At 41.6% G+C, this 26,220-nt stretch overlaps 1 protein-coding gene across 2 annotated transcripts in view; it reads right to left on the reverse strand.

Moving 5' to 3' along the window:
• The window catches only part of LOC148347929 (carnitine O-palmitoyltransferase 1, liver isoform), a 33,386-nt gene that overhangs the window by 2,069 nt on the left and 5,097 nt on the right, over positions 1-26,220 (reverse strand). Inside the window, exons 3-17 of one of the 2 annotated variants that reach the window (XM_088324187.1) lie at positions 23,395-23,534; positions 19,146-19,317; positions 17,555-17,656; positions 17,343-17,480; positions 17,145-17,222; positions 15,345-15,452; positions 15,052-15,139; positions 11,517-11,712; positions 8,125-8,313; positions 5,675-5,780; positions 5,489-5,605; positions 4,299-4,463; positions 4,100-4,228; positions 3,880-4,035; positions 2,072-2,185 (exon numbers count right to left, since the gene is read on the reverse strand). In XM_088324187.1, the coding sequence (XP_088180313.1) occupies positions 2,072-2,185; positions 3,880-4,035; positions 4,100-4,228; positions 4,299-4,463; positions 5,489-5,605; positions 5,675-5,780; positions 8,125-8,313; positions 11,517-11,712; positions 15,052-15,139; positions 15,345-15,452; positions 17,145-17,222; positions 17,343-17,480; positions 17,555-17,656; positions 19,146-19,317; positions 23,395-23,534 (1,998 nt within the window). Of the gene's footprint in view, positions 1-2,071; positions 2,186-3,879; positions 4,036-4,099; positions 4,229-4,298; positions 4,464-5,488; positions 5,606-5,674; positions 5,781-8,124; positions 8,314-11,516; positions 11,713-14,135; positions 14,221-15,051; positions 15,140-15,344; positions 15,453-17,144; positions 17,223-17,342; positions 17,481-17,554; positions 17,657-19,145; positions 19,318-23,394; positions 23,535-26,220 lie in introns of both variants that reach the window. The other variant, XM_088324186.1, reaches the window with a different exon arrangement.

The following is a 26,220-nucleotide window of genomic DNA, read 5'->3' on the forward strand; positions in this document are numbered from 1 at the left end:
ATATTACCAACAATAATTTAAGGCAGAAAATGAATTTGATAATTTGAATAAGAAAATGTATTATTCTACTTAATTCTATTCGCATGTATTTTTTTCCTTTTACAGTGAACGTCCAAGCGACTTCATTTTTGAACCTTTTTTTATAATAAAGCTCATTCATGTCGAGCAACTCGGTGTCTCACAACAAAATGTTCATTAACATTATATATGATACAAGGAAACACATGTACAATATAACATGTTAAACTCAGGGATGTGATTGAGGTGAGAAGAAAAAGTCTGAAACCTAGCCGGGGGTTTGGGGGCCCAGGGCGGAGCCCAGTGGGGGGACACAGGGGGGCAATGCCCCCCCCGAAGCTCCTGGGTTTTAAGCAATTTACTTGTCCAAAACCATGCTTAAATTAATAATTTAACATCTTTAGAAGATTTAAATAACAAAATAATTTGCCCACATACCTGATTTTTTTTGTAAATACTGCAAGGTCAGTTCAAAGGCAGTTCAGACCCTGCAGCTTGTGCAACGATGTGGCCAATTTATGCAATTTTTCTAACGGCCACCAGGGTGCGCCAGAGCAATAAAGGAAAGAGTGAGACAGTCGGATTTGTTTGCTACGCAAGTGAAAAAGTCGGAATTCCGACTATAGTCCGAAAAATCACATCCCTGTAAACTACATAAATAAACATGTTTGGGGAAAAAAAGATTTTTTTGTATTTTGTAAGGGAAAATAGGACAGTTTGTAAGGGCATGCGGCACACTCAATTTTGGGGAGCCATAGATCTCTGTTGGGACCCATAGATTTTTGAGCATGCGAGTCCCCGGGACCCATCACTTTTCACAGCTCAAATGAACACTGTCATAGTAGTCACCAATGCTGCAACTCTCTGCCACCATCTCCTGGCTCAAAGTCATCATCACCGCCTTCGTCAGCTCATTCCTCAAGTTTTTTAGGGGTTTGGGTTGCTGTCATTGAAACAACCTCGTCACATGCCCCCCCAATATGTTGCAAGTCCCGAAAAATCAGTGCTAAAAGCGCGGCGAATTTTTGGGGGTAAAGTCTCTTTGAACTCAGTTAAGCACACATACTTCATCGAGAAATATTGTACTTTTTAGAGACACCTCAAACGATGTGACCCACCTTTAAGGATACGATCCAGCATCTCTCTCATGTCACCATTCTGTAGACCAGGGGTCCGAGAGCTACTTTTTGTTACTTATTAGCGCAAACGGCACCTACTTTGATATGCAACTTTGATAGATGGCTTGCTAAATGGCTTAAAGGTAGCTTGAAAGTTAGCTAGAAAGGTAAACTGGTAAACTCAATGGGAGCTAGAGAGCTAGCTCAAAGAGTAAAAAGCTAATTAAATAGCTAGATGGAAATTTAAAATGTGAGCTGGATAGCATGGAAAAATGTAAAAGGCTAGCTAGATAGCTTGATGAATAGCTAAACACGTAGGAAGAAAGCTATCTAAAAGTACTGCATATTTTTTGCACATTGGCTTTATAAAACCCATAAATTGGAATCGAGTGTGTCTTATTTCCTGTCAAATCAATCAATAAAAAGGTGAATGAATACATTCGTTTCATACGTTTGACTAAAAAAATGGGAATGAGACAGCACAGGTGAGCTATTTTTAAAACAGGTCCGCAAGAACCTTCAACTGTCCTTAGGGAGTAGCCTAGGGCCAGCAGCCACCACCGTAGTGTACACGGTTAAGGATCGCTGCATTTACTTTCCAGTGGGCAATGGAAGCCATATTGGACCAAGAAAGCCACAAAAATCTTGTATCAGCCTTCTCAGGAAGGAAACACATACTATATCTATTTATATCCATTGGAAACCTTCATTTCTAACTCTAGTCCCAATCATATCGTAGAACCATAAAATAAAGGTTCACCCCTCATTTGAACAACTAACCCGAGAGACACGGCAACAATTTCAATCATTCAAAAGCACTTCAAACTTTGAAAACACAACAATTGACTTCAAGCCTTTTCAAGGATTTCAAGCACCCGTACGAACCCTGGATGATCGTCTTATTCACAAAGTTTAGAATGTAAAGTAGTACTGACCGGACCGAAGCCTCCCCCGCAGGAAATGTACTCCGGGTGATTGACCAGGTCAAAGAGCTCCACCTGCTGGATGGACGTCTGACTGGTGGACAGCCTCCAGGGCTCTGACAAGACCTGAGAGGACCCGCAAGACTTTCAGATACAAGCAGGGCCGTAACCAGAAACCAGTCTCTGTTATTATGCCCCAAATAGTTCCAGTGTTTTTCAGGGACTTGTTTCACGGTTAGCTTTGTTTCGTTTGTTCTTGTATTTGGTAGTTTATTTGTTGATGTGCTGAAAAGTCAATATTTGAATGAGAAATTTTTCTTATTCTACTGGAAAATAATGCTATTCGTAATATTATATAGTTTATTATGGGGCAGCACAGCGGCGCAGTTCTGAGATCGTGAGATCGAACCTCCTGTGTGGAGTTTGCATGTACTCCCCATGCTTGCGTGGGTTTCCTCCGGGCATTACGGTTTCCTCCCACATTCCAAAAACATGCATGTCAGGTTAATTTGGGGGTCCAAATTGTCCCTAAGTGTGAATGAGCGAGCCAATTGTCTGTCCCTGTGTGCCTTGCGACTGGCTGGCAAGCAGTTCAGGGTGTCCCCTGTCCACTGCCCGAAGATAGCTGGGATGGGCTCCAGCACCCCCGCGACCCTACTGGCGATAAGCGGTGCACAGGATCGGGTAGGGTTACTTTAACTTGATTATTTTCGATTACTTTTGGATTACTCCAATACCAAATATGCTAAGACAAAAGAAACTAAATATGAATAAAATTCCTAAATTTTGTGCAGGCTTGGGGAGTAACAGAATACACGGAACGGCAAAAATGATGTTGGATTTATTTTCATTTTGTTTCTGTCGCCTTTTATGTTAGTTTTGCCGGAGATCAAAGCCAGGAGAGAAAGCTTACCACGTGTTGTGAGTCATCATTTGATTCCTATTTAGTTTCTTTTGTCTTTTATGAGCATATTTGGTATTGGAGTCATCCAATTGGGGCGGCAGTAGCTCAGGAGGTAGAGCGATCGTTTTAGGATTAATGGATCCCAGTTCGAATCCCGGCTTGTCCGTGTTACATGCCGAAGTGTCCTTGGGTAAGACACTGAACCCCCAATATCCCCAATAAGCAGGTTAGCGCCTTACATGGCTGCACAGATCACGGCCGCTATTGGGAAATGTGAAGCACACTGTAAAGCGCTTTGGGAAGTCATTGACTTGAAACGCGCTATAGAAAAGCAGATTATTTCATTTCATTACACGGAACGGCAAAAATGATGTCGGCAAGCTGTTTGGATTTCTTTTCATTTTGTTTCTGTCGCAATTTATGTTAGTTTTGCCGGAGATCGAAGAGATCAAAGCCAAGAGAGAAAGCTTACCACGTGTTGCGAGTCATCATTTGATTCATATTTAGTTTCTTTTGTCTTTTATTAGCATATTTGGTATTGGAGTCATCCAAAAGTAATTGAAAGTAATCAAGTTAAAGTAACCCTACCCAACCCTGGCGGTGCAGATAATGGATGGATGGATAGTATATTGTCACTGAAATAAAATTTTAAAAAAAATACTTTACTGAGCAAAATGTTCAGCAGATATACAAAATTTACACTTGTAAGAAACTGCAAATATATACATATATACCTTGTGACTGCACTATTATCTCTCATTTACAAATTACAACTGAGGCCATTCGCTAATCCTTAAGTCTTAAATATTATGTCGCATACAACGTTTCACAAGGTCGATATCGATGATTCCAATTAAACGAGGCGAGAATATTTTCGCAGCGACCCCAAAAAATACTACTAGGAAAACCCGGAGACCTCTTTGAGGAAAGACGACTCCACTTTGAGGTACTGGGACACGACGTAGAGGCAAAAGAGATGTCTGTCGATGCCGGCGCCGGTCATGGCCATCCGGTAAAGGTTCTGGTGCTTCTCCGACGCCGCTCGGAACATTCGCCTGCAGACGTCTGCCGACTGCCGGGGAGGGGAATCGGATCGGGCTCAGGTCGAAAACAAAACCGGAATCCGACGGTCTCACCTCTCCGCCCTCGAAGGCCCTCACGAAGGCGCTGCTCTCGTTGGTGCAGGAGCGCACGGTTTCCGTCCTGCCTTCTCGAAACAGACGCGTCATGGAGGCCTCGTAGGTCAGGCAGAAGGTTTTTTGGTTCTGGAACGAGAGAGCGGCGGCGCCGTGAGACCCCGGCCCGAAACCGCGGGGGACGGCCCAGGTCCCTTACCCTGAAGTAGGCCAACTGGAGAGCCGTTTGGATGAAGGCGTCCGGGCTGACCCGGCACTTCTTGATCTTTCCCTTGCCGAAGTCTCGGAAGGAGATCACGTGGAAGTCCACGTCGTCGGCCAGGGATTGGGCCACGGCCAGGGACTGGGAGATCTTCTCTTGGCACTGCCGCGGGCGGAACAAAGCGCATGAGATGCCTACCCGAACCGCAACGAACCGTTTTTTATGTGGGCTTCAGAAATTCCGTATGAAAAAGAACAAACTATTTTTAGGAATTTCAGAAAAGTAGTCCAGTCAAGTCAAGTCATGTTTATTTGTTTGGCCCTTAATCACAAAGAGTCTCAAAGGGCTGCACAGACCACAGATTATTGCAAACTACAGACTATTATGACACCCTGCCCTGATCTAAAACCTACATGAGGGCAAGGAAAAACTCAAAAACATCAACATGAGGAAAATGAAAAAAACTTGAAAAGGGACAGTCTCAAAGGGCTGCACAGACCACCGATTATTGCAAACTACAGACTATTATGACACTATCCCCTGATCTAAAACCTACAAGAGGGCAAGGAAAAACTCAAAAACCTCAGGATAAGTCAAGTCATGTATATTTGTGATGCCTTTAATCACAAAGAGTCTCAAAGGGCTGCACAGACCACCGATTATTGCAAACTACAGACTATTATGACACTATCCCCTGATCTAAAACCTACATGAGGGCAAGGAAAAACTCAAAAACCTCAGGATGAGTCAAGTCATGTCTATTTGCACACTTTTTTCCTTGGATTAATTTCAACGGGACCCGGACTCTGCAGGTCTGCATCAAACCTTAAGTACCGGTATCATTTTCCGTTCATTTTGCCGGCTGTAATTTTTGGACTGTGTACTTTAATGAAGGACATTCAGTTTCAAGCGCGGGTTGGGTTAATTTTGTGTTTGTGTTACATTTTTTTAATATGGGCGCGTGCGGCTTATATACAGGTGCGGCTTGTGTAAGTACAAAATCGGTTTTCCTCTTAAACGTGGTGGGTGCGGCTTATAATCAGGTGTGCTCTATAGTCCGGAATTTACAATAGTCTACAAATAAACATCACCTGGCAAAAATAGAGCTGTACTCTAGTAGTTAACTTGAGTATTCATGCGGCTATTTTGTTTTAAAAACTCCCAATTCAGATGGGACCCCGACTCACCTCTGGAGGAATGTTCCACGTGAGCTTGAGAGGTTCTGCGAGCGAGGAGTCCACCTCGCCTTTGCAGTGACCTTCGCTGTTGTAACCCAGCTGGAAACAGTCGGTGGCCACGACATACTGGCGACACACCAAAAAACATTCGTATTTCCTGCCATTTTACGAGCGGCACTCGCTCATGTCCCTCACCTCCCAAAGATGCGCGATGACGGGAGCGTCTGCCCACGAGTGCTCGGCGTTGATCCCGTTCTTGCCGTTCTTGAAGATGACCACCGAGAAAGACTTGTCGAACCATCTGTGTGACAGACGAGAGGGGGGGGGGAAAAATCAATGTGGCTGGGGGCGCAGCTTAGTTCAATGTGTCCAAAGTATTTCTACGTCCTACAAGTCCAGTGTTTCCCGTACCGCAAAAAAATCTGGCGGGCCGCCATGGTCTCAACCTTTTATCAAAAAAAGGAGCACATTGAGCACCGGAACAATTACCGTATTTTCCGCACTATAGGGCGCACCGGGTTATAGGGCGCACCCCCCAAAAAAGTTTTTGGTCCTATATCTTCCATACATAAGGCGCATCGGATTATAAGGTGCTACAATGGGAACGTGGACAAAACAGTCAGATAGTTCAGTCCAACTGATTACCCCCTTAACATTCCCAAAGCTTGCAAAGAAGCAAATACGTGTCTCAGACATGTACGGAAACAGTGTCCGTACGATGTCACTCAAATGCATTGTTCCAAATATCATTCGGAAGGTTAAAGTCTTGGGATTCAAGAAATGCCAACCATTCCTTAGTTTCTATTTTCTTTTTCGCTCGCAACTTTACTGTGCATATGACAATAAACGCTTGGAATTGATCCAAAAATAAGAAAAAAATTAAGACTTTTAGGTGCGCCTTATAGTGCGGAAAATACGGTACAATAAAAGGACAATAAGGAAACTGGAAAAAATAAGTCAGAGCAGGAAATTGATCCTTATTTGGGCTTATTTGAATGATATTAGCAGTTTTTCAGAGCCGCATTGCTATTTCAATGCGATTTTCGAATTTAAAAGGAAAGTGCATTAACACTTGGATGCATGACCTACCCGATTATACACTCTTGCAAGAGTGGGATTGATAATTAGCGGGGAAAACAAAAAAAATACTAATGGCTATATGTTATACACATGTACTATGAGGAAAACTTGGGATTATGACAGTACTACAAATTTTTCATTTATAAGGTTTTTATGAAATGTAACCCATGCGCGGGCAGCATGGCGGCACAGTGGTTAGCGCGTGTGCGGCACAGTTCTGAGGTCATGAGATTGAACCTCCTGTGTGGAGTTTGCATGTTCTTCTCGTGCTTGCGTGGGTTTCCTCCGGGCACTCCGGTTTCCTCTCACATTCCAAAAACATGCATGTCAGGTTGATTGGCCGAACCCACAGGTGTCAAACAGGCGGCCCGCGGGCCAGATAAAGCCCGCTAAGGGATTGAATCCGGCCCGCAAGACAACACTCAGAGAAGCGCAAGAGAAAAACGAGCTGCAGGTTGAAATATGCCAAAGCCATGTGCCTCTCACAAAGACACTGTACTTGTCTTTATATCTCTCCCCCCTCTCTCACTTTCTCTCTCTGTTTCTTTTCCACCCCTTTTCTCCCACTCTGTCTCGGTCTCTTTCACTCTCTGTGTCTCTTTTTCTCATCCTTTGTTGCTCTCTGTCTCTTTCTCTGTGTCTTTTAACCTCTTTTGCTCTAACTTCCTTTTTTATTTTTCTCTCTTTTCTCTTTCTCTCTTCATACCCTTCGCGCTTTCTTTTCTTTTTTCTCTATCTTTCGATTTCTCTTTGGATTTCTTTCTTCTTCTCCTTTTCTTTTCCCCCTCTCTCACAACTTTTTATCTTTTGTTGCTCACGCTCTCTCCCTCTCTCTCTTTTGTCCTGCCCTCTCTCCTTTTACTTCACTCTTCCTTTTATTTCTTTATCTCTTTTTCTTTCTCTTGAATCTACTAGTCCGGCCCCCGACAGAATGTTTGTTCCATCGTGTGGCCCCCGAGTTAAAATAAGTTTGACACCCCTGGCCTAACCAAATTGTCCCTTGGTGGGAATGAATGAGTGAATAGTTTGTCTCTGTGATTGGCTGGCAAGCAGTTAAGGGTGTCCCCTGCCCACTGCCTGAAGATAGCGGAGATGGGCTCCAGCAACCCCGCGACCCTACTGAGAATAAGCGGTGCAGATAATGGATGGATGGGCAACCCATGGGCTAATTTTTGATTCCACGAGACTGAATGATGCCACCGGTCACGAGGTCTTTTTGGAGTCTCCAAATGGCCGCTTTTGGAAACGTACCCTTAGAAAAATGTGCAGAAAAAATTCATCTTTAGTTTTTCAGATTGTGATCAATTTCGACTTGGGACCAGGTAAGGCTTAATGAATTTGGTCTAGCTGTTTATTAGCCAAGATGCCTAATATTCAATTATTGAAAACGGCATTAAAATCAAGCATTTTCTAGGATTTCAAGCACCAAACGCTGATCCTAAAATATCATTTTTTTTGTATCCAAAATATTTGTAGAAAAGTTAACCGAGAAGTCTCTGGAGTTGCGCAGGTCAACTTAAAAGGTACGTTTTTCCTCGTTCTCTCGATTTTTGTCGCGTTCTTACCTGTCATAACATTTCCCGTGCAACAAGGATTTGGCATAGCGATCCAAACTCCCGGTCGGATCGTCGGCAGTCATGCCCTGCGCGTCATCGTCCAGAGTGACGAAGAAGGCCGCTTTTTCGATGGAGTCCAGCGAGCGCTTGTTGACGCCGCTGCTGAAATACTTGGTCCTGGCTTGGGCCCAGGGGATTCTACCGTGTCAAAAAAATAGCCAGAATAAAAACCTTGCTTTGCTGACAAAACACAATTGACACCATTAGATTATGACTGGGCAGCACGGCGGCGCAGTGGTTAGCGCTTGTGCGGCACAGTTCATGTCATGGGAATTTCCTGCGTGGGTTCAAATCCAGCTCCAGACTTCCTGTGCGGAGTTTGTATGTTCTCCCCGTGCTTGCGTGGGTTTCCTCCGGGCACTCCGGTTTCCTCCCACATTCCAAAGACATGCATTTCAGGCCGGTCCATATTGTCCCTAGGTGCGAATGAGCGAGCGAGTTGTCTGTCCCCGTGTGCCCTGCGATTGGCTGGCAACCAGTTCAGGGTGTCCCCTGCCCACTGCCCGGAGATGGCTGGGATGGGCTCCAGCCCCCCCGCGACCCTAATGAGGATAAGCGGTACGGCTAATGAGATGAGATGAGATTACGACTGCATTGGCAACCTCAGCGGAAGTTTTTAAATCTCGGGCTTAAGACACACTTCTATTTAACAGCTTATGAATGATGTTGACCTCAGGAAGTGGAACCGGAAATGACATGTTGATGGTGTCTGTGCAGAGTCTGTTCATATTCCTCAAACGGAGATTTTTCAGTTTTCCGCTTTCGCGTAGGTTTGAGATCAGGGGTGTCAAACTCATTTGAACTCGGGGGCCACACAAAAGAACAAACATTCTGTCGGGGGCCGGACTAATGAGGTTGGAAGAATGAAATGGAGAAATGGACGGAAAGAAAGAAGAAAAGAATAAAGGAAGAATGAAAAGGAAAGATGGAGAAAAAGAAAGAAACAAGAAAGAACGGAAGAAAGAAAAAAAAGGAATAAGAAGGAACGACGAGAGAAAGAAAGAAACAAAGAAAGAAAGACTAGTAGATTGAGGAGAAAGAAAGAAAAGAGAAAAAATAAGAGGGAGAGAAAAAGAGAGGGTTTGACAAAGAAAGAGAGAAAGAAAGAGAGATAAAAGAGAGAGAATGTTAGAAACAAAAGAGATAAAAAGAGAAATAGTGAGAGAGGGGGAAAGAAAGAGAGAGAAAAATAAATCCAAACAGAAATAGAGAGAGAGAAAGAGAGAAAGAGAGAAGAGGAGAAAGAGGAGGGGGACACAAGAGATAGAGAGAAAATACAAAGAAAAGAAAAAAGGAAGAAAGTGCAAAAGAAGGTAAAAAGACCTAGATAAAGAAAGACACAAAGAGGAACATAAAAAGAAAAAGAGACAGAGCGAGTGAAAGACAGGGATAGAAAGCGAGAGAAAAATGGAAGAGAGAGAGTGGGAGAGAGAGAGAAAGAAAGAAAGAAAAACAAGTACAGTATTTGTGAGAGGCGCCTGGCTTTGGCAACATCAAGTGGACATATTTCTAACTGCAGCTCGTTTTTCTCTTGCGCTTCCTTCAGCGTTTTCTCGCGGGCCGGATTCAATCCCTTAGCAGGCCTGATCTGTCCCGCAGGCTGCCTGTTTGACACCTGTGTTTTGGATAGTAGTCTGCAGTAGGCCTGCGCGATATACCGAAATCTACAATGTGACGAGACGTATTGAGATTGTGTAATCGCAAGACACTGTATTTTTTTCCAAGGAATTATACTTACTGTTTTTTGAGCGGTGGAGTATTTGGCCAACCAAAATTGTCCGTTTTAATGGTACAAGCAGCATCCAACCATGTGTGAGCAAACAATAACCCTAACAAAGCTTCCAGAAGAAGGCGCTGTTTACTTAATTTTAAAGCATACCCCTAGCGTGAACCCTTGGATGCATAAGTGGGGTCAGACATGACCCCATGGGTTGTTATTCTCAATTTTGACCCCACTTATAGGATATGTAGTATGTACTGGCAGGTCATGCATCCATTAGTTAAGTTCTCTCAATAAATACCGTATTTTCCGCACTATAGGGCGCACCGGGTTATAGGGCGCACCCCCAAAAAATAGTTTTTGGTCCTATATCTTCCATAGATAAGGCGCACCGGATTATAAGGCGCTACAATGGGAACGTCGACAAAACAGTCGGATGATTCAGTCCAACTTCTTACCCCCTTAACATTCCCAAAGCTTGCAAAGAAGCAAATACGTGTCATAGACACGTGCGGATGCGGTGTCCGTACGATGTCACTCAAATGCATCATTCGGAAGGTTAAAGTCTTGGGATTCAAGAAATCCCAACCATTCCTTAGTTTCTATTTTCTTTTTCGCTCGCAACTTTACTGTGCATATGACAATAAACACTTGGAATTGAGTTTAATTCACTCAACTCATCACAGCAACATCAATATCGTTCTAAAACAAGATACCGGGAAAATATAAAGCCGCATAGCTCGCCTAAGTTCTCACGTTCAATAATGATACGTAATCGTTGTCTTCTTACAACCGTGAGTGAAGTAAATCCAGGAGAGTAAATTATTTGCAAATACAGACTAATAAAACATGTTTCTTTATGGTGTACTTTAGCAAGCTTGCTAAGCTTGCTAACGCCATTGCTAAACTCAGCCAATTGCAGGGTTTGTTTTGGCCATCTAGCCAATCCGAGGCTCCGAATAACTTCAGCCAATAGCGATCGTTTTAACGGATGATTGACACATCTTTTTCGGCCAATTGCAGGGTTTATTTTGGCCCTCTAGCCAATCCGAGGCTTTGAATAACTTCAGCCAATAGCGATCGATTCAACGGATGATTGATACATCTTTTTCGGCCAATTGCAGGGTTTGTTTCGGCGCTCTAGCCAATCCGAGGCTCCGAATAACTTCAGCCAATAGCGATCGATTCAAATGATTGACACATTGGTTAGCCAATGAAACGCCGGTAAATAAATCCCAGCATACACCGCGGACTACTTGGCGTTCGGGGGAAAATCTATTCGGCGGCGGCAAATTATTTGCAAGACTCAAGAATTAATTTTGTTCCATAAATAAGGCGCACTGTATTATAAGGCGCATGGTCAGCTTTTGAAAAAAATTAAGACTTTTAGGTGCGCCTTATAGTGCGGAAAATACAGTACATAAAAACAAATAAACAAGCACAGAAAATGCACTTTTGTTCTAAAATTGCAATAATGGTCTGAAAAATCGCAATTAGATTTTCCCCCCAAATATCATGCAGCCCTAGTCTGTACAGCTCCTGGAGATTTCTCGTGATTAAGGACGTCACAAATAAACACGACGGACAAGTTTAATAAAAACAATCGATCGTTAATGCAGACCTGTCGCCGGCAGTCAAAGCGCCGAGCTTGGCCTCGCCCTCGCAAGGTTGCGAAGGATTGTCGAGGATCCGCTGGATTTGGAATTGGATCTCCCTGGGAGAGAGCAGTCTGCCCGCGTGGTAAACCCTGAGCCGGAAGTAGCGTCCTCTGTGGTACACGGCCACATAGTCGCTATCCTGCCAGTGCTGGACCCTGTCTTCAAAATGCAAAGGAGCCGGCGTCAGGACACTTTGCGAGTATCTTAGAGGTTTTTCTCGCGTGTAGGTTTTGCTCTGTGTTTGGATTTGCTCGAGTTGGCAAAATGCGTCCCGATTCCAAATAGGGCGCTATAAAATGCTTGGCCATTATTGTTGAATATGTTTTTTCAGCCCAGTTTGCGAAGGTTTCCAGATTTGAGCCCGGTGATCTATATACACAACTGACTATAATATTTTTCCTTTTTTCATTTATAATTTCTATTGTAATACATTCAAGTAAATCGTCAATGAAAAAAAAGACAAGTTTTGTAATTTTTTTTATTTTAATCTTTTGTGCACATATATAGCTACTCCACCTCCTATTTTGTTTGTTCTATTTACATAGTTCAAATTATAGTTGTTTATTTCAAAATTGACACCCTTTTTCTCACTGAACCACGTTTCAGAAACTGCAATAACACTAAATGGGTTCTCAAATTGCTGTAAGTATTCAGTGATGTCATCAAAATTTGCGTACATGCTTCTACAGTTAAAGTGTATTATTGAGAATTTGCCTTCAGATTTAACAAAAGTATGATATTCATTTCCAGGATAATATTTGCAATTGTCTGAGCTAGCTGATAGGAATTTGTGGTCAGGATCGAAGTCATCTCATCTTGAATTATTGGAGTCAGTGTGATCAACAATGCTCAGTTCCGGTAGATCATGGCTATTTGTAAACGAATGCAGTTTGCCCAAGTCTCAAAGTGATTTCATTTGCTTAGGAAAGTTAAGTTTGCTCTCGAATACATATAGAATGGATTGGTTGGTCATAGGAGGATACAGAATTACAGTCTACATAAAAGTACAGAAGAGGAGTTGGCAAACATGCATAAGTGCAATCCGGCTTTCTGGTTTTCAAATGACAAATGTAAAATGCACCGTCTACTTTTACTTATCCAATAAAATGACACAGGGTAAAAACAAGACCATTTAAAGTTCACATTCTATTAAGGGTTACGAGATATCACCTAAAAACTGAGATATTCTATTATGATAAACTAACCAATAATTTGAAAATCCATTCAAACAAATCAAACTGGAATAGATTGTTTGGAAAATATTCAACTGGCAGCCAGTTTTGATCATATTTATTTTTCTATTTTTTTAACTTATGTCACTTGTACAGTAAGATAAATAATTCTTGAAATGACCTACAGTAATTGATATACGAGATACTTTTGATCGTTTTAGGATTTTTTTGACTGAAATACAAAAATTATACTTGAACTCAGTAAAGCTTTACACCATGCAAAAATGTTGCAAAGTTATGTCATGAAAATAAAATACAAGATAAAAGATATAGTAAAAAAAATTAAACATGAATTTTAAACCGTCTTGCCTTTAGGTCAGGAGTTCCCTTTTTTGTAGTGTAAATTCAAAAACATTTTTTCTAATAAGCGACGATCATCTATTAACGCAGTTATTCAAAAACAAAAACAAAAAACACTTTACCTGTCCTACTCTCTACACCAGGGGTCGGGAACCTATGGCTCGCGAGCCATATATGGCTCTCTCTATGAGTATCTGTGGCTCAGAGACAAATTTGATTGCATGCAAAATTTCTCCATCTTGTTCAAAACTTGAGTTGTCTATCCTATTCAGGTAAACGCAAAGCCAAACCAAAACTAAATAACGTGGTATTACTTCGCAGTAAATATAGGGCACATTTTTCACTACAATTTACAGTCAAGGTGTCACACCCAAAAAAAGGGAGGAAAAAAACTCGTTTTGGCTGTACAACGCTAAAGAATCCTTTATATAAAAGTTCACTATATAATCTGTGTTCAGTGTTCAGATACCTGATGATGAATCCACAGAACTGTAAATACGCCAAAACACCGGAAGACAACTTAGTCATTTGATTGGGTGAGTGGGAGGGATGGGTGGAGCTATGCAAAAAGTACAAGCACTCCCTCCCATCTCTCGCCCTACTCCGTCTGCGCCAAAGGTAAGCACATCAGGCTCCCTGTTTGCAGAAAGTTTTTACAAAATAAATACTTGCATCTGGTTTTGATACCAATATGTATGAAAAAAAGGGTCAAAAGGAGTTTAACCGATCTTGAGTCATTGCAAGAAAGAGTTTAAAGTGGTATGTTTGTTGATTTTGGGACAGGGGCTCTGGCATTATTCTCTTTTCATAATTTTTATCAAATCATCAAAACTAAATGTGGTGAAGACTAAGCTTTTGTCTGGGGCGCGGGTTTAGCAATTTAGTCAATTTGTCTCATAATATATGGTGTGGCTCTTTCCCAAAATAAAACTATTATTTTTTTGCTTTTATGGCTCTTTGAGTCAAAAAGGTTCCCGACCCCTGCTCTACACCTACCGGTCTAAAACAAAGGAGCACCCGGTTTGATATGAAAAAAGGTATAAAAACTACCTGTCAGAGCTCCAGGGATTCGACACGAGTCGAACATCCTCTCAAACTGATAGGAACAGCAAGGAACCGCAGATCTCAACAACCACTGAGTCGGAAGAAGTACAGACCACAGCGAGGCCAGTGAGAAAAAAAAGAAAAGAACAAGAAAAGGAAGCCAAAAAGAACAGGATGGCCAAAGAAACCCAAGATGGAGCGCAGGCAGGTGGAAAAAAAACAGACGTCGGTCAAAACAACCACCTTGAGGGAGCTCATCGGGATGACAAGAGGACAGGTGAGGGATGACAGGACTCACACAAAGCTTTGAACGCAAAACCCGGAATCGTTTTTTTCCTCAAGCCGCACTTCTGGGCAAGTGGCTACTTTAAAGGGACAGTGTGTAATATTGAGTGCCTGTTAGCGGTGCAAGAAATTTCATTCAGAAAGAGAAAAACATTGATTTGAAGCGAAGCGGCATTGACTAAGCATTGTGTCGGGGCCTCCCCCTCCTCTTCACAATAAGAGTATCCACACCGTGTCCTCAGTTGACATAAGCTCGCGCTCAATGGCGTCAAGTCAATAAATGCTTTTATTGAGAAGGTAAGGTATATTTTTTAGACACGCAAAGCTCTGAACTCGCAAAAGTGGAACCGCGAAGTAGCGAGGTTCCACTGTACTACGCAAAAATACTTTAACTATCATACTAATGTTCATTTTGAGAAAAGAAATTCTGAGAAATCTATCTTTTACATAGTGAAATCCCTACCTAGTACTAGTCGTCGCAGACGGCATGTTTGCTGCTACGCCATGGCACTGGTTTTCCTTCGTGTTAGACAATGCAATGCCATCTAGTGCTCAAATATTACACACTGGGGCTTTCAAAGGATCCAGGCACATTGCAATTGCGTGTGTTTGTGTGTGTCCATGTCCGTTTCTTTACCGGTCTCCTCTCCAGGAGTGCGTGTCGTGTTGAACATCCTCTCACACTGAGCCGCACACAGGGGAATGACAGTGCCGGGTATACGACTCTGGGGGTTCGATATGGTCATGCAAACACAATAAAAAGGGGAATGAGTGATATGTTCGGAAGAAGAAAAAGGATAACGAGGTACGATAACACCAGGGTCTCGCATGCGCAACGTCAACAAAACAAAGAGTCAAAAATGATGACGATGAACAGATACAAATGGTATGAGTTCTATTTGAGGAAACCGCAATTGAGGGGAAACTCACAGGTTTGAGTTCTTCTCGATTGAGTTTTCGGCGGTACAGGAAGATGGCGTGAATGGTGTTGCCGGCTCGGGCCGCCTGGACGGGCGTGGGGGTCACGTACAAAAAGTCCTTGAGGGAGACAAAAGGATTCGATGGGAAAACACATGTCATTGAAAAAGAATCGGCATCCTCTAAAATAAACAGCTGTACCATTGAATACATCCGTCATCGGAATAATTGGGCCGCGAGAATATCATCAGACATTAAACCGGTTCGCGGTGGAGCAAGCGTGCGAGATTCCCAACTGAATGACGATAAGGGCATCGTGCAAAGTAATTATGTCATTTGAACTGAATGAAGAGAACGTCATTGTGGGAAGTAATTCAGTCGTCCCGAAAAATAAAAATAACTGCATGGCCACACGTAATCACCTACAATGCTTCGTTCGAGCAGAGAATGACGGAAACATTCCCTTGCCTCTAACATATCTGGTACTTTGACTAGAAATAGTGTGATAATAAGATAAGACCTGATGTATTTTCACGTGTCATCTGTATCCCTGCAGGTGGAATAGATGGGAAACGACACACTCCGCCCCGTGATCTGGATTCGATTCCCGTTGCATTCAACGTTATGCGATTGTGATCAACCGTCCATGTCCCTAGCGGCTTGGTGGCATTACCATTGCCTTCAGCTGGGACAAAATGCTGCAGCGAGGCTTTTAACTAAGACAAGAACGTTTGATCACATGACCCCGATTTTAGCTAACCTGCATTGGCTCCGTTAGCTTAAGATGTGATTTTAGGGTTCTGTTGGAAGTATACAAAATCATGCATGGACTTGCTCCCTCATATCGTTCAGATTTAATTTCCCCCTATGTTCCGGTCAGGAGCCTTCGCTCTGAAAACGCTGGTCTACGAATGATCCCAAGAGCCAAGAAGAAATCCGTAGTGTTCTCCATTCGGGACCCGGTGCTGTGGAATGCTCTTCCCCGTGAGATTGTATGTGCAACCTCAGTGGAAATGTTTCAATCCAAGCTTAAAACACACTTCTACTCTATAGCATATGAATAACCTATATTTCATGTTGACAATATCTTTGTATTGCAACATCATTTGCACCCTGGTCACCCTGGAATGGGGATGACCGCATGTGCGGTCCCTTCAAGGTTTCTTCATTTTCCTCATGTTGAGGTTTTTGAGTTTTTCCTTGCCCTCCTGTAGGTTTTAGATCAGGGGACGCTGTCATAATAGTCTGCAGTTTGCAATAGTCTGTGGTCTGTGCAGCCCTTTGAGACTTCTTGTGATTAGGGGCCAAACAAATAAATATGACTTGACTTGACTAACCAGTTTGTTGCCCAGTGAAATGAAATGATCTGCATTTATGTAGCGCTTTTCAAGTTAAGACTTCCCAAAGCGCTTTACAGTGTGCTTCACATTTCCCAATAGCTGCCGTGCAGTCATATAAGTCCCTAACCTGCTAATTGGCGGTATTAGGGGTTCAGTGTCTTACCCAAGGACACTTCGACATGTAACACGGAGGAACCGGGAATCGAACTGCGATCTCTTGATCCCAAGACGAGCGCTCTCCCTCCTGAGCTAATGCCACCATTGCTACGCAACTGTAGTCAGCATCATCATTTTACGAGTGATCAATAATCACACAAACATGGTAACACATTCCTAATTTTGGCCACATATAAGACACACCGGTTCATTAAGTGGAAGTTCAAATTTCTGACCAATTTGGGGTATTTGAGAAGCCTTAAAACATGGTAGATATTAGGTAAACAGTATTTTCACCCAAAAGGAAAATAGATACCATGCCGTAGTAATTACTGTTGACCATAATGGGGCTCCTTCCTCGCAAGTAGACGTACTCTTCCCACCAGTCGCTGACCTAGAACACATTTTTTTGAACGGGAGTGAAAATGCTTATGATACTAGCAGCGCTTGCTGGGTCAGCTGAAAAATGATGCAAGCCGTTGACCCTCCCATCCAGGTATTTGTGTTTACTCACATAATTGGCAGCCCAGAGAGATTTGAGTTTAAGGTACCACTGCAGGCGGTTTCCGAGGCGGCTCTCAAACTCCCAGGCCAGTCGGCTCATCCGCTCGTATTGAGTGTCGTCCATCAGCGGACGGACGGACTCCAAATACTGAAAGGAAAGACGAGGTCTCGTCGAAGGACCCGAGGACAAAAGCGTACAAAAGCGGCACGGCGGCGGCCCACCCTCTTAAGTGTGTCCTTGATGGCGGGCACGGGCAGGTTTGGCAAGGAGCCCTGGTAACTGTAGAGCAGAGGCTTCCTGCCAGAGAAGATGCGCACCAGAGCCTGGCGTTTGGGAACAAGCACGCGCTTCATCGTTTTTAAGAATATATCAAAAAGAGCCGGCTAACTGTATTCGCAAACACAAGGGGTCCGAAAATAAATGGATTGAAAAGGGGGGAAAATGGACCAATCCACAACAGCACTTATATCACCATTTTTGTTTTGGGTTTTTTTAGCAGGAGAGTGTTGTTCTCATTTGTTTTAAACAACTGCTGTCCAACCTATGTCTAAATTACTTTATGAATCTCGTTTTGTGTGTGTCGGGTGCGTGCGTGCGTTTGTATGCGACTTAAAGGCTCCAAAACGGACAGATCAAATTTCGCTAAATGTTCACAGTTGCATTTTAGGCCTACGCGAGTGTCTTTAGATAGATAGATAGAGATAGATGTCTAGATAGATAGATGTCTAGATAAACAGATAGATGTCGAGATAGATGTAGATGTCTAGATAGATAGATGTCTAGATAGATGTCTCGATAGATGTCTCGATAGATAGATGTCTCGATAGATAGATGTCTAGATAGATAGATGTCTAGATAGATGTCTAGATGGATAGATAGATGTCTAGATGGATAGATAGATGTCTAGACAGATGTCGAGATGGATAGATAGATGTCGAGTTAGATGTCGAGATAGATAGATAGATAGATAGATGTCTAGATGGATGTCTAGATAGATAGATAGATGTCTAGATAAATGTCTAGATAGATGGATGTCTAAATAGATAGAAAGATGTCTAGATAGATAGATGTCTAGATAGATAGATGTCAAGATGTCTTCTAGATAGATAGATGACTAGATAGATATATATCTAGATGTCTGGATAGATAGATGTCTAGATGTCTCGATAGATAGATGTCTAGATAGATATCGATAGATAGATGTCTAGATGGATAGATAGATGTCTAGATAGATTTCGAGATAGATGTCGAGATAGATAGATAGATAGATAGATAGATGTCGAGATAGATAGATAGATGTCGAAATAGATAGATATCTAGATAGATAGATGTCGAGATAGATGTCTAGATAGATAGACAGATGTCTAGATAGATAGGTAGATAGATAGATGGATACTTTATTAATCCCCGTAGGGAAATTCACACTTCCAGCAGTATCCATGTGTTGAAAATAAAACAATAATAAAGTAAAAGGAATATAATTTCGCCAAAATTCATGGAACAGATTCGTGAACATTTACAGTCGTACTAAAGGTCTCAACGAGTGTCTTTAGCCATGTTTCATGTCTAGGCACACCCGATAAATACCAACAATATAGATAAACCTCCATTTTCCTGTGGTCCAATTTTGCGGGGTCGTTAACACCCTCTGGCAAGCAAATTGGGTACTGCAGCTCCCGACCAGCGGCCACTCCAAGCAGCCCAATCTAATCTTCTATTGGCCCGGCAACCCGGGGCAATTTTGCTTGTTGACATTCTTGGCCCGTTTTCTTTTTAACCCAAAAGTTTTGAGAGTGTGCGGTGCAGACTGACCACCCAGACTTTCGTGGTGGTGGACATCTTCCCGTGCTGCTCAAAAATCCAGCGATGGTAAGAGAGGAGCTGCTTGAGGCACAAGCGCATGGTGAATATGAGAAGGAGCCACAAAAATGTGCTGAAGAGCACCGCCGACACCACCGTCTGACACTGAGTGCTCATGGACTGGCTGCAAAATGACATTTTTACTTAGAAGAACATCAAAAGCATCAAAAGTATTTTCCTCCTTCCTGATTTCTGTGTATTTTGCATGTTTACATCAATTTCAATATCATGAAAAATGTCTCGAAAAAGCAAAATGAAGGTTCTAGAGTGGCCAAGCCAAAGTCTGGATATAAATCCAACTAAGATGCTGTGGTGTGACAATAAAAGGGTAATTCATGTTTGAAAATCCTCCAATATGGCAGATTTGAAAGAAATTAGCAAAGAAGGGTGGGCCAAAATTCCTCCACAGCGTTGTGAAAGACTCATTACCAACTATCGTTAACATTTGATTTGTTTTTTAGCCTTGCTAAATGAAATCAACATTTGAAAAGCGCATTTTGTCTTTCCTTGGGTTGTCTCTGTGTGGTTGTCTTAAAATTGATGATCCGACCCCTTCGTACAGGGTAGGATATCGGGATCGTACCCAATATTTTATTCATGCAGTCCAAATGATTAAAATTTGATAATTTAATTAAAAAAATTCACTTCACAACTGTTATTTAAGGTCAACAAAAACATAGTGCAGGAAAACATAAAAAATCATTCATTCGGAAAGAAGGAAATGATAACTTAAGGGGCTGTCGTCAATTCCTAATCCTAAAGGTGAGAACCACCAGGAAAAGTATGTGTGTGTCTGTGTGTGGAGTCAAACTTTGGAATAACTTACAAGATGAGATCAAACAACGTCCAACTATTCACGTGTTCAAGTTTAAATACAAAAAAACATTACTGGCGAAATACAGGGATAAAGAAAATGGGATATGAGTGAGATTGGAAATACTGCGTTTAAAACTATGGTTAACTTTCCTGTTATTGTTGCCATTATTATATCATAACTGTTATTCTAAATATTATTCTTATTTTTATTGCTGTTATTATCATTGGTGCCACAGCGATGTTTGGTAACTCGTGGCATTATGACGTTGAGGGATGGGTATTACGAAGATTAGTGTATAAAATATGTGATTATTGTAATTATTATAATTATTGATATCTGACCTATATAATAAGTACCGTATTTTCCGCACTACAAGGCGCACCTAAAAGTCTTGTTTTTTTTCAAAAGCTGACCATGCGCCTTATAACACAGTGCGCCTTATATATGGCTCAATATTAAATTCGCAAGGTCTCGCAACTACGAGAAACAGCCGCCGACTCCATTTTTCGCGCTGTGCATACTGGGAAATATTAAACGATTGGTAGTTGCCGGGGCTCGTGTTGTATTTGTTTACTAAGTGGCAAAATGGCTACCCCATTAAACTGCTTAATTCATATTCAACAAATACAGTATTTGTCTGAATCCAGGGTTATGACTGGTGAAGATGTAAAGCACAATTTACCTTAAACAAACGCAGAATTATTCAGAATGTCACGTTTGAGAGAGAGAGAGAGCGAGAGAGAGAGAGAGAGAGAGAGAGATTCTCTTTCATACGTGCATTTGTATAAGAAAATGGCTCCTGTTAAGAGACACGCGTACAACGCCGAGTTTAAACTCAAAGCGATCAGTCACGCAGCACAACACGGCAATAGAGCGGCAGCGAGAGAGTTAAACTTAAATGAATCGATGGTACGGAAGTGGAGAAAGGATGAAGATAAGCTCCGCCAAGTAAGGAAAACTCAACAAAGTTTCCGTGGCAATAAAGCAAGATGGTCGGAGTTAGAGGAGACACTTGAACAGTGGGTTGTTCAACAAAGAGCGGCAAGCAGAAGTGTCAGTACGATAACTATACGTATGAAGGCAACAGCGCTGGCACAAAAACACCGGACGTGTCGGATGGCCCATTCACTGAGATATGGTCAATTCGAACACAGCAGAAGAAGAATTCGAGGGATTCGTCGATGAGGAGCTTATAGAGTGATCTTTGTTTTTCTTTTGTGTGTTTACGTTTTACATTTTACAGTTATTATGTTATTGCTTTGCACTCGTTGTTTTTGCACATTACGAGTGTCACTTTATTGCGATTGCACTAACGTTTCATTTAAAATAACAGTATCGGACGTTTTTTTCTTTGCGTGTTGACTAAATGGACAAAAAATAAAATGATATGTCGATGTTGTTCAAAGATGTCAAAGATGTGTCACGAAAATGCTTTACCTCAGAGAAAATAATAAAACGGCTGTTTATTTATTTTGGGAGTGAATGGAGTTGTGGAAAGCTTGTTTGTTAATAAAGTTTGACCTTTTTGAATATTTTGTTGACATTCCCTTGAGCGTGGCAACATCTAGAGGTTGCATAAAGTAACTACATTCTCTACTGTAGTCAAGTCGTCACATTTATTTACCGTAAATAGCCCTTAATCCCAAAAATGTCTCGAAGGACTGCACAGGATTACAATTACAAAATTGCACAATGACCTGATCTTAAACCAGCATGCACTTATAGCGCCTTATAATGGGGTGCGTCTTATGTATGGCATAAGTTTTAAAATATATCATTCATTGAAGGTGCGCCTTATAACATGGTGCGCCATATAGTGCGGAAAATACGGTATATCCATGAGATTCTGTTATATTAGACACAAGACGAGTTATCTGAAAAATGTATTTACCGTAAATTCCGGACTATAAGCCGCTACTTTTCCCCCAAACTTTCAACCCTGCGGCTTATTCAGTGATGCGGCTAATTTATGTCATTTTTCTAACGGCCGCCAGCGGCGCTCGAGTACAAAAGGTAAGATTTAGACTGGTGGAATACATGCGCCAAGGAAGACTGCAACTTCTTAGCTTATGCACAATTTAAATTAGCGTAGACATATCCTCATCATGCAAATTGCAAAAAAAAGGCACATGACGCAACTTTCAAGCTAAACGCAATCGAGCAGTCCGATAAAGAAGGAAACAGAGCTACTGCACGTAAACTTTATTTTGCGAGCGTGATACTAGTGTGTTTTTGAATAAGGGAGCGTGGGACGACGTCTAAGTGACAAAGTCTCTTTCCCATACTGAAGGAAGACGACTTTGATGACGTCAGTTACAAGGAGGATGATGAGGACGGTTTACCGTGCTTTCTATATGTATGGTACGTTTTTTTTAACAGACCCGTTCACTGCGTCGCGAGCGTGTTTCTAGTAGCGTTTTGCTACCCTTCACAGGCACGGTTTGGGATGAAAGTTATAATATTATTATTATAGCTTTGAAAACTCTCGGTGTACCGTCTTTCTTTGTAAATATGTGTAACCATGTATAAAATGTATTTGCAACTGTATATTTTTGTAATGTATTTATTTTAGAAACTTATTCTGATATGTTTTGCACGGGCAAATGAGAAAGAAGGGGCGGGGCAAACACGGGCTGACAGGAAGTGGAGTAAAGGTGAGACGTGTTTGTGGACGCGGCCGACAATAGTGGATATATCATTTTCCCACCCTTACCTTTGGAAAATTACACTTTTTTTCCTTGGATTACTTTCAACGGGCATTCGGACTCTGCAGGTCTGCGTCAAACCTTAAGTACCGGTATCATTTACCGTTCAATTTGACGGCTGTAATTTTTGGACTGCGTCGGGTATGGGTTAATTGCAGTACCTCCGGGAACGGTGCATTCGCAATGATCGCAGCAAGGCTTTAGGGCTAGGACCTTAGCTTGGCCTTTTGGCTGAGAGTAAGTGTCCCGGCTCCTAGGCTTTGTAGCGTATTATGAACTGACCGATAACGGATAATGGATAATGAATAACGAAGATAGAACAATAACCCTTAAAAACCCCAAAACCCCCAATTTTGAGTTTGCGTTGCATTTTCTTAATGTGGGCGCATGCGGCTAATATACAGGTGCGGCTTGTGTATGTACAAAATCGGTTTTCCTCCCGAAATGTGGTGGATGCGGCTTATAATCAGGTGCGCTCTATAGTCCGGAATTTACGGTAATAGGGAAGATCTGCTTCTGACTACCCCTTTTCGAACATGTTATGTAACATTATTTTGTTGTTGACTCATAGTTTTTTTTATTTTAATGTTCGAAATAAAGTTTTCATTCATTCATAAATATACAAAACATACAGAAATCAGGAAGGGCACTGTACAATGACGTGTCTATGATGATTTACCTGACGGGCAGGTGCTCCTGTATCTTTGCTATGAGCCCCATGGAGGGGTCGGAGCGAGTGTACATAGTCGCTAAGATGGCGATGACCACGAAGAGCCAGGAGGACGGGCTGGCGGGATACACTCCTGTGATCACGCTATTCTATTTGCCGGAGGAAAGATTGAAAATTCAAACAATCTGCTTTTGCCGTCACACATTTGCATCGTGAATACATTTCGAGCGAGAGGGATGGGCAGGAGCTTCAAGCTTTGAAGACAACATTAGGCATGCACTCTTGGGTAACAGTGTAAAATGACTGATTCATTTACTGTACAAATGCGAAAGTGACGGTTATTGAAATACATCAAAAGAATTCTGATCCGAAATATGCCTGGCATCCCCTTTTCACAGCCCGTGGCATTTACCGAAATAACATTCGTCACCATTTTCTTTCTTTTAAACCAGGGGTCGGGAACCTATGGCTCGCGAGCCATATATGGCTCTTTCTATGAGTATCTGTGGCTCAGAGACAAATTTGATTGCATGCAAAACTTCTCCATCTTGTTCAAAACTTGAGTTGTCTATCCTATTCAGGTAAACGCAAAGCCAAACCAAAACTAAATAACGTGGTATTACTTCGCAGTAAATATAGGGCACATTTTTCACTACAATTTACAGTCAAGGTGTCACACCCAAAAAAAGGGAGGAAAAAAACTCGTTTTGGCTGTACAACGCTAAAGAATCCTTTATATAAAAGTTCACTGTATAATCTGTGTTTAGTGTTCAGATACCTGATGATGAATCCACAGAACTGTAAATACGCCAAAACACCGGAAGAGAACTTAGTCATTTGATTGGGTGAGTGGGAGGGATGGGTGGAGCTATGCAAAAAGTACAAGCACTCCCTCCCATCTCTCGCCCTACTCCGTCTGCGCCAAAGGTAAGCACATCAGGCTCCCTGTTTGCAGAAAGTTTTTACAAAATAAATACTTGCATCTGGTTTTGAAACCAATATGTATGAAAAAAAGGGGCAAAATGAGTTGAACCGATCTTGAGTCATTGCAAGAAAGAGACAAGTTTAAAGTGGTATGTTTGTTGTATGGCATTATTCTCTTTTCATAATTTTTATAAAATCATCAAAAATAAATGTGCTGAAGACTAAGCTTTTGTCTGGGGCGCGGGTTTAGCAATTTAGTCAATTTGTCTCATAATATATGGTGCGGCTCTTTCCCAAAATAAAATTAATATTTTTTGCTTTTATGGCTCTTTGAGTCAAAAAGGTTCCCGACCCCTGTTTTAAACGAATAGATCGTCCGAGTGGCCCAAAAATAAAATCTCTAGGAAGACATTTCTATCTATTAAGACAATTAACGCCATGCCAGATGTTACAATAAATATTTTAATAAAAAATAAGTCATGGTTCGAACGAAAAAGCGCTTCGGATTAATCATGACTCACATAAATGCCACCATTAGGTTTTATAATCAGCGCCGGCTATTGATAATCAGAGTAAACTCCTACCTGCAATTTTAAAAATCATCAAATGATCTCATATTTTTTTAAATGCTCCATTATTCAAATTCATTGAATTCATTTCCCAGCCTCGGGTCAGTGTTAGAATTGATAACTCTACAATTCAAAAACACTTTTTTTTGTAAGAGCACAAAACACTGTCTCTCATCTCATCTCGTCGTCAGAGTTCATTTTGTGACATATCCATTGATTAAAATGGACACTGTGCAATAGGTGACCACTAGATTTTGCCAAGTTACGAACTGCAAACAAAAACGAGTGCTACAACGCACACAACTCAAAATGACCAAACCGCAGTTTTTCTTCCTAGCATTTGACAAGGTTTTTGTAGGGAACATATCAGCTCCCTCTATGTAAGCCTCATGTTATGAAAAATTCCATTTTCTCGACCTATGAGTACTTAAAAAAAACGTACCTAAAAATGTTTGTCTGATGGTTCATGTGATTTTTTTTTGACTATTCAAATCAATATTGTCTTTAATGTTTGTTGACCACTCGATGACACAATGTCGCTTTAAAAAAATGGTCCTCACATGACAGTCTGCAATAATTTTGGTTCTTAAAGAGATGATTCGGTTTGAGTTAAATTATTGTTTTTTTTCCAGCACAGTATTCCGTTTCAGAAGGTATTATTTTCAAAGCGACCCTTTCATTTTCGATAGGTAGCTCTCAAATTATTAGATTTAAAGCAGCGTTTCTCAACTGGTGGGTTGGGACCCAAAAGTGGGTCGCGGGCAGGGTTGGGTTACTTTAACTTGATTACTTTCAATGACTTTCGGATTACTCCAATACCAAATATGCTAATAAAAGACAAAAGAAACTAATTATGAATAAAATGACTAAATTTTGTGCAGGCTTGGGGAGTAACGGAACATATGGAACGGCAAAAAGTATGTTGGCAAGCTGTTTGGATTTATTTTCATTTTGTTTCTGTCGCATTTGATGTTCGTTTTGCCGGATATCAAAGCCAGGAGAGAAAGCTTACCACGTGTTGTGAGTCATCATTTGATTCCTATTTAGTTTCTTTTGTCTTTTATTTGCATATTTGGTATTGGAGTCATCCAAAAGTCATTGAAAGTAATCCAGTTAAAGTAACCCTACCCAACCCTGGTCGCGGGTAAAATAACCTTAAGAAAAATTAAATAGAACTAGGGTTCATTTAAACTCCTTGAACAGTAGATGGCAATAATTCCCTCGAAATTGAGCCAACACCGTTCATTTCACACCAGAGAAAAATAAAAAATACTGGGCATGGCTCAGAATAGATGAGATATGGATTGTATGATCTTGTAAACAAAATCACTGAAACCAAGCG

Source organism: Urocampus carinirostris, chromosome 19, assembly GCF_059441175.1.
Source record: "Urocampus carinirostris isolate Australia breed hairy pipefish chromosome 19, RoL_Ucar_1.0, whole genome shotgun sequence".
Classification (NCBI taxonomy): Eukaryota; Metazoa; Chordata; class Actinopteri; order Syngnathiformes; family Syngnathidae; genus Urocampus; species Urocampus carinirostris.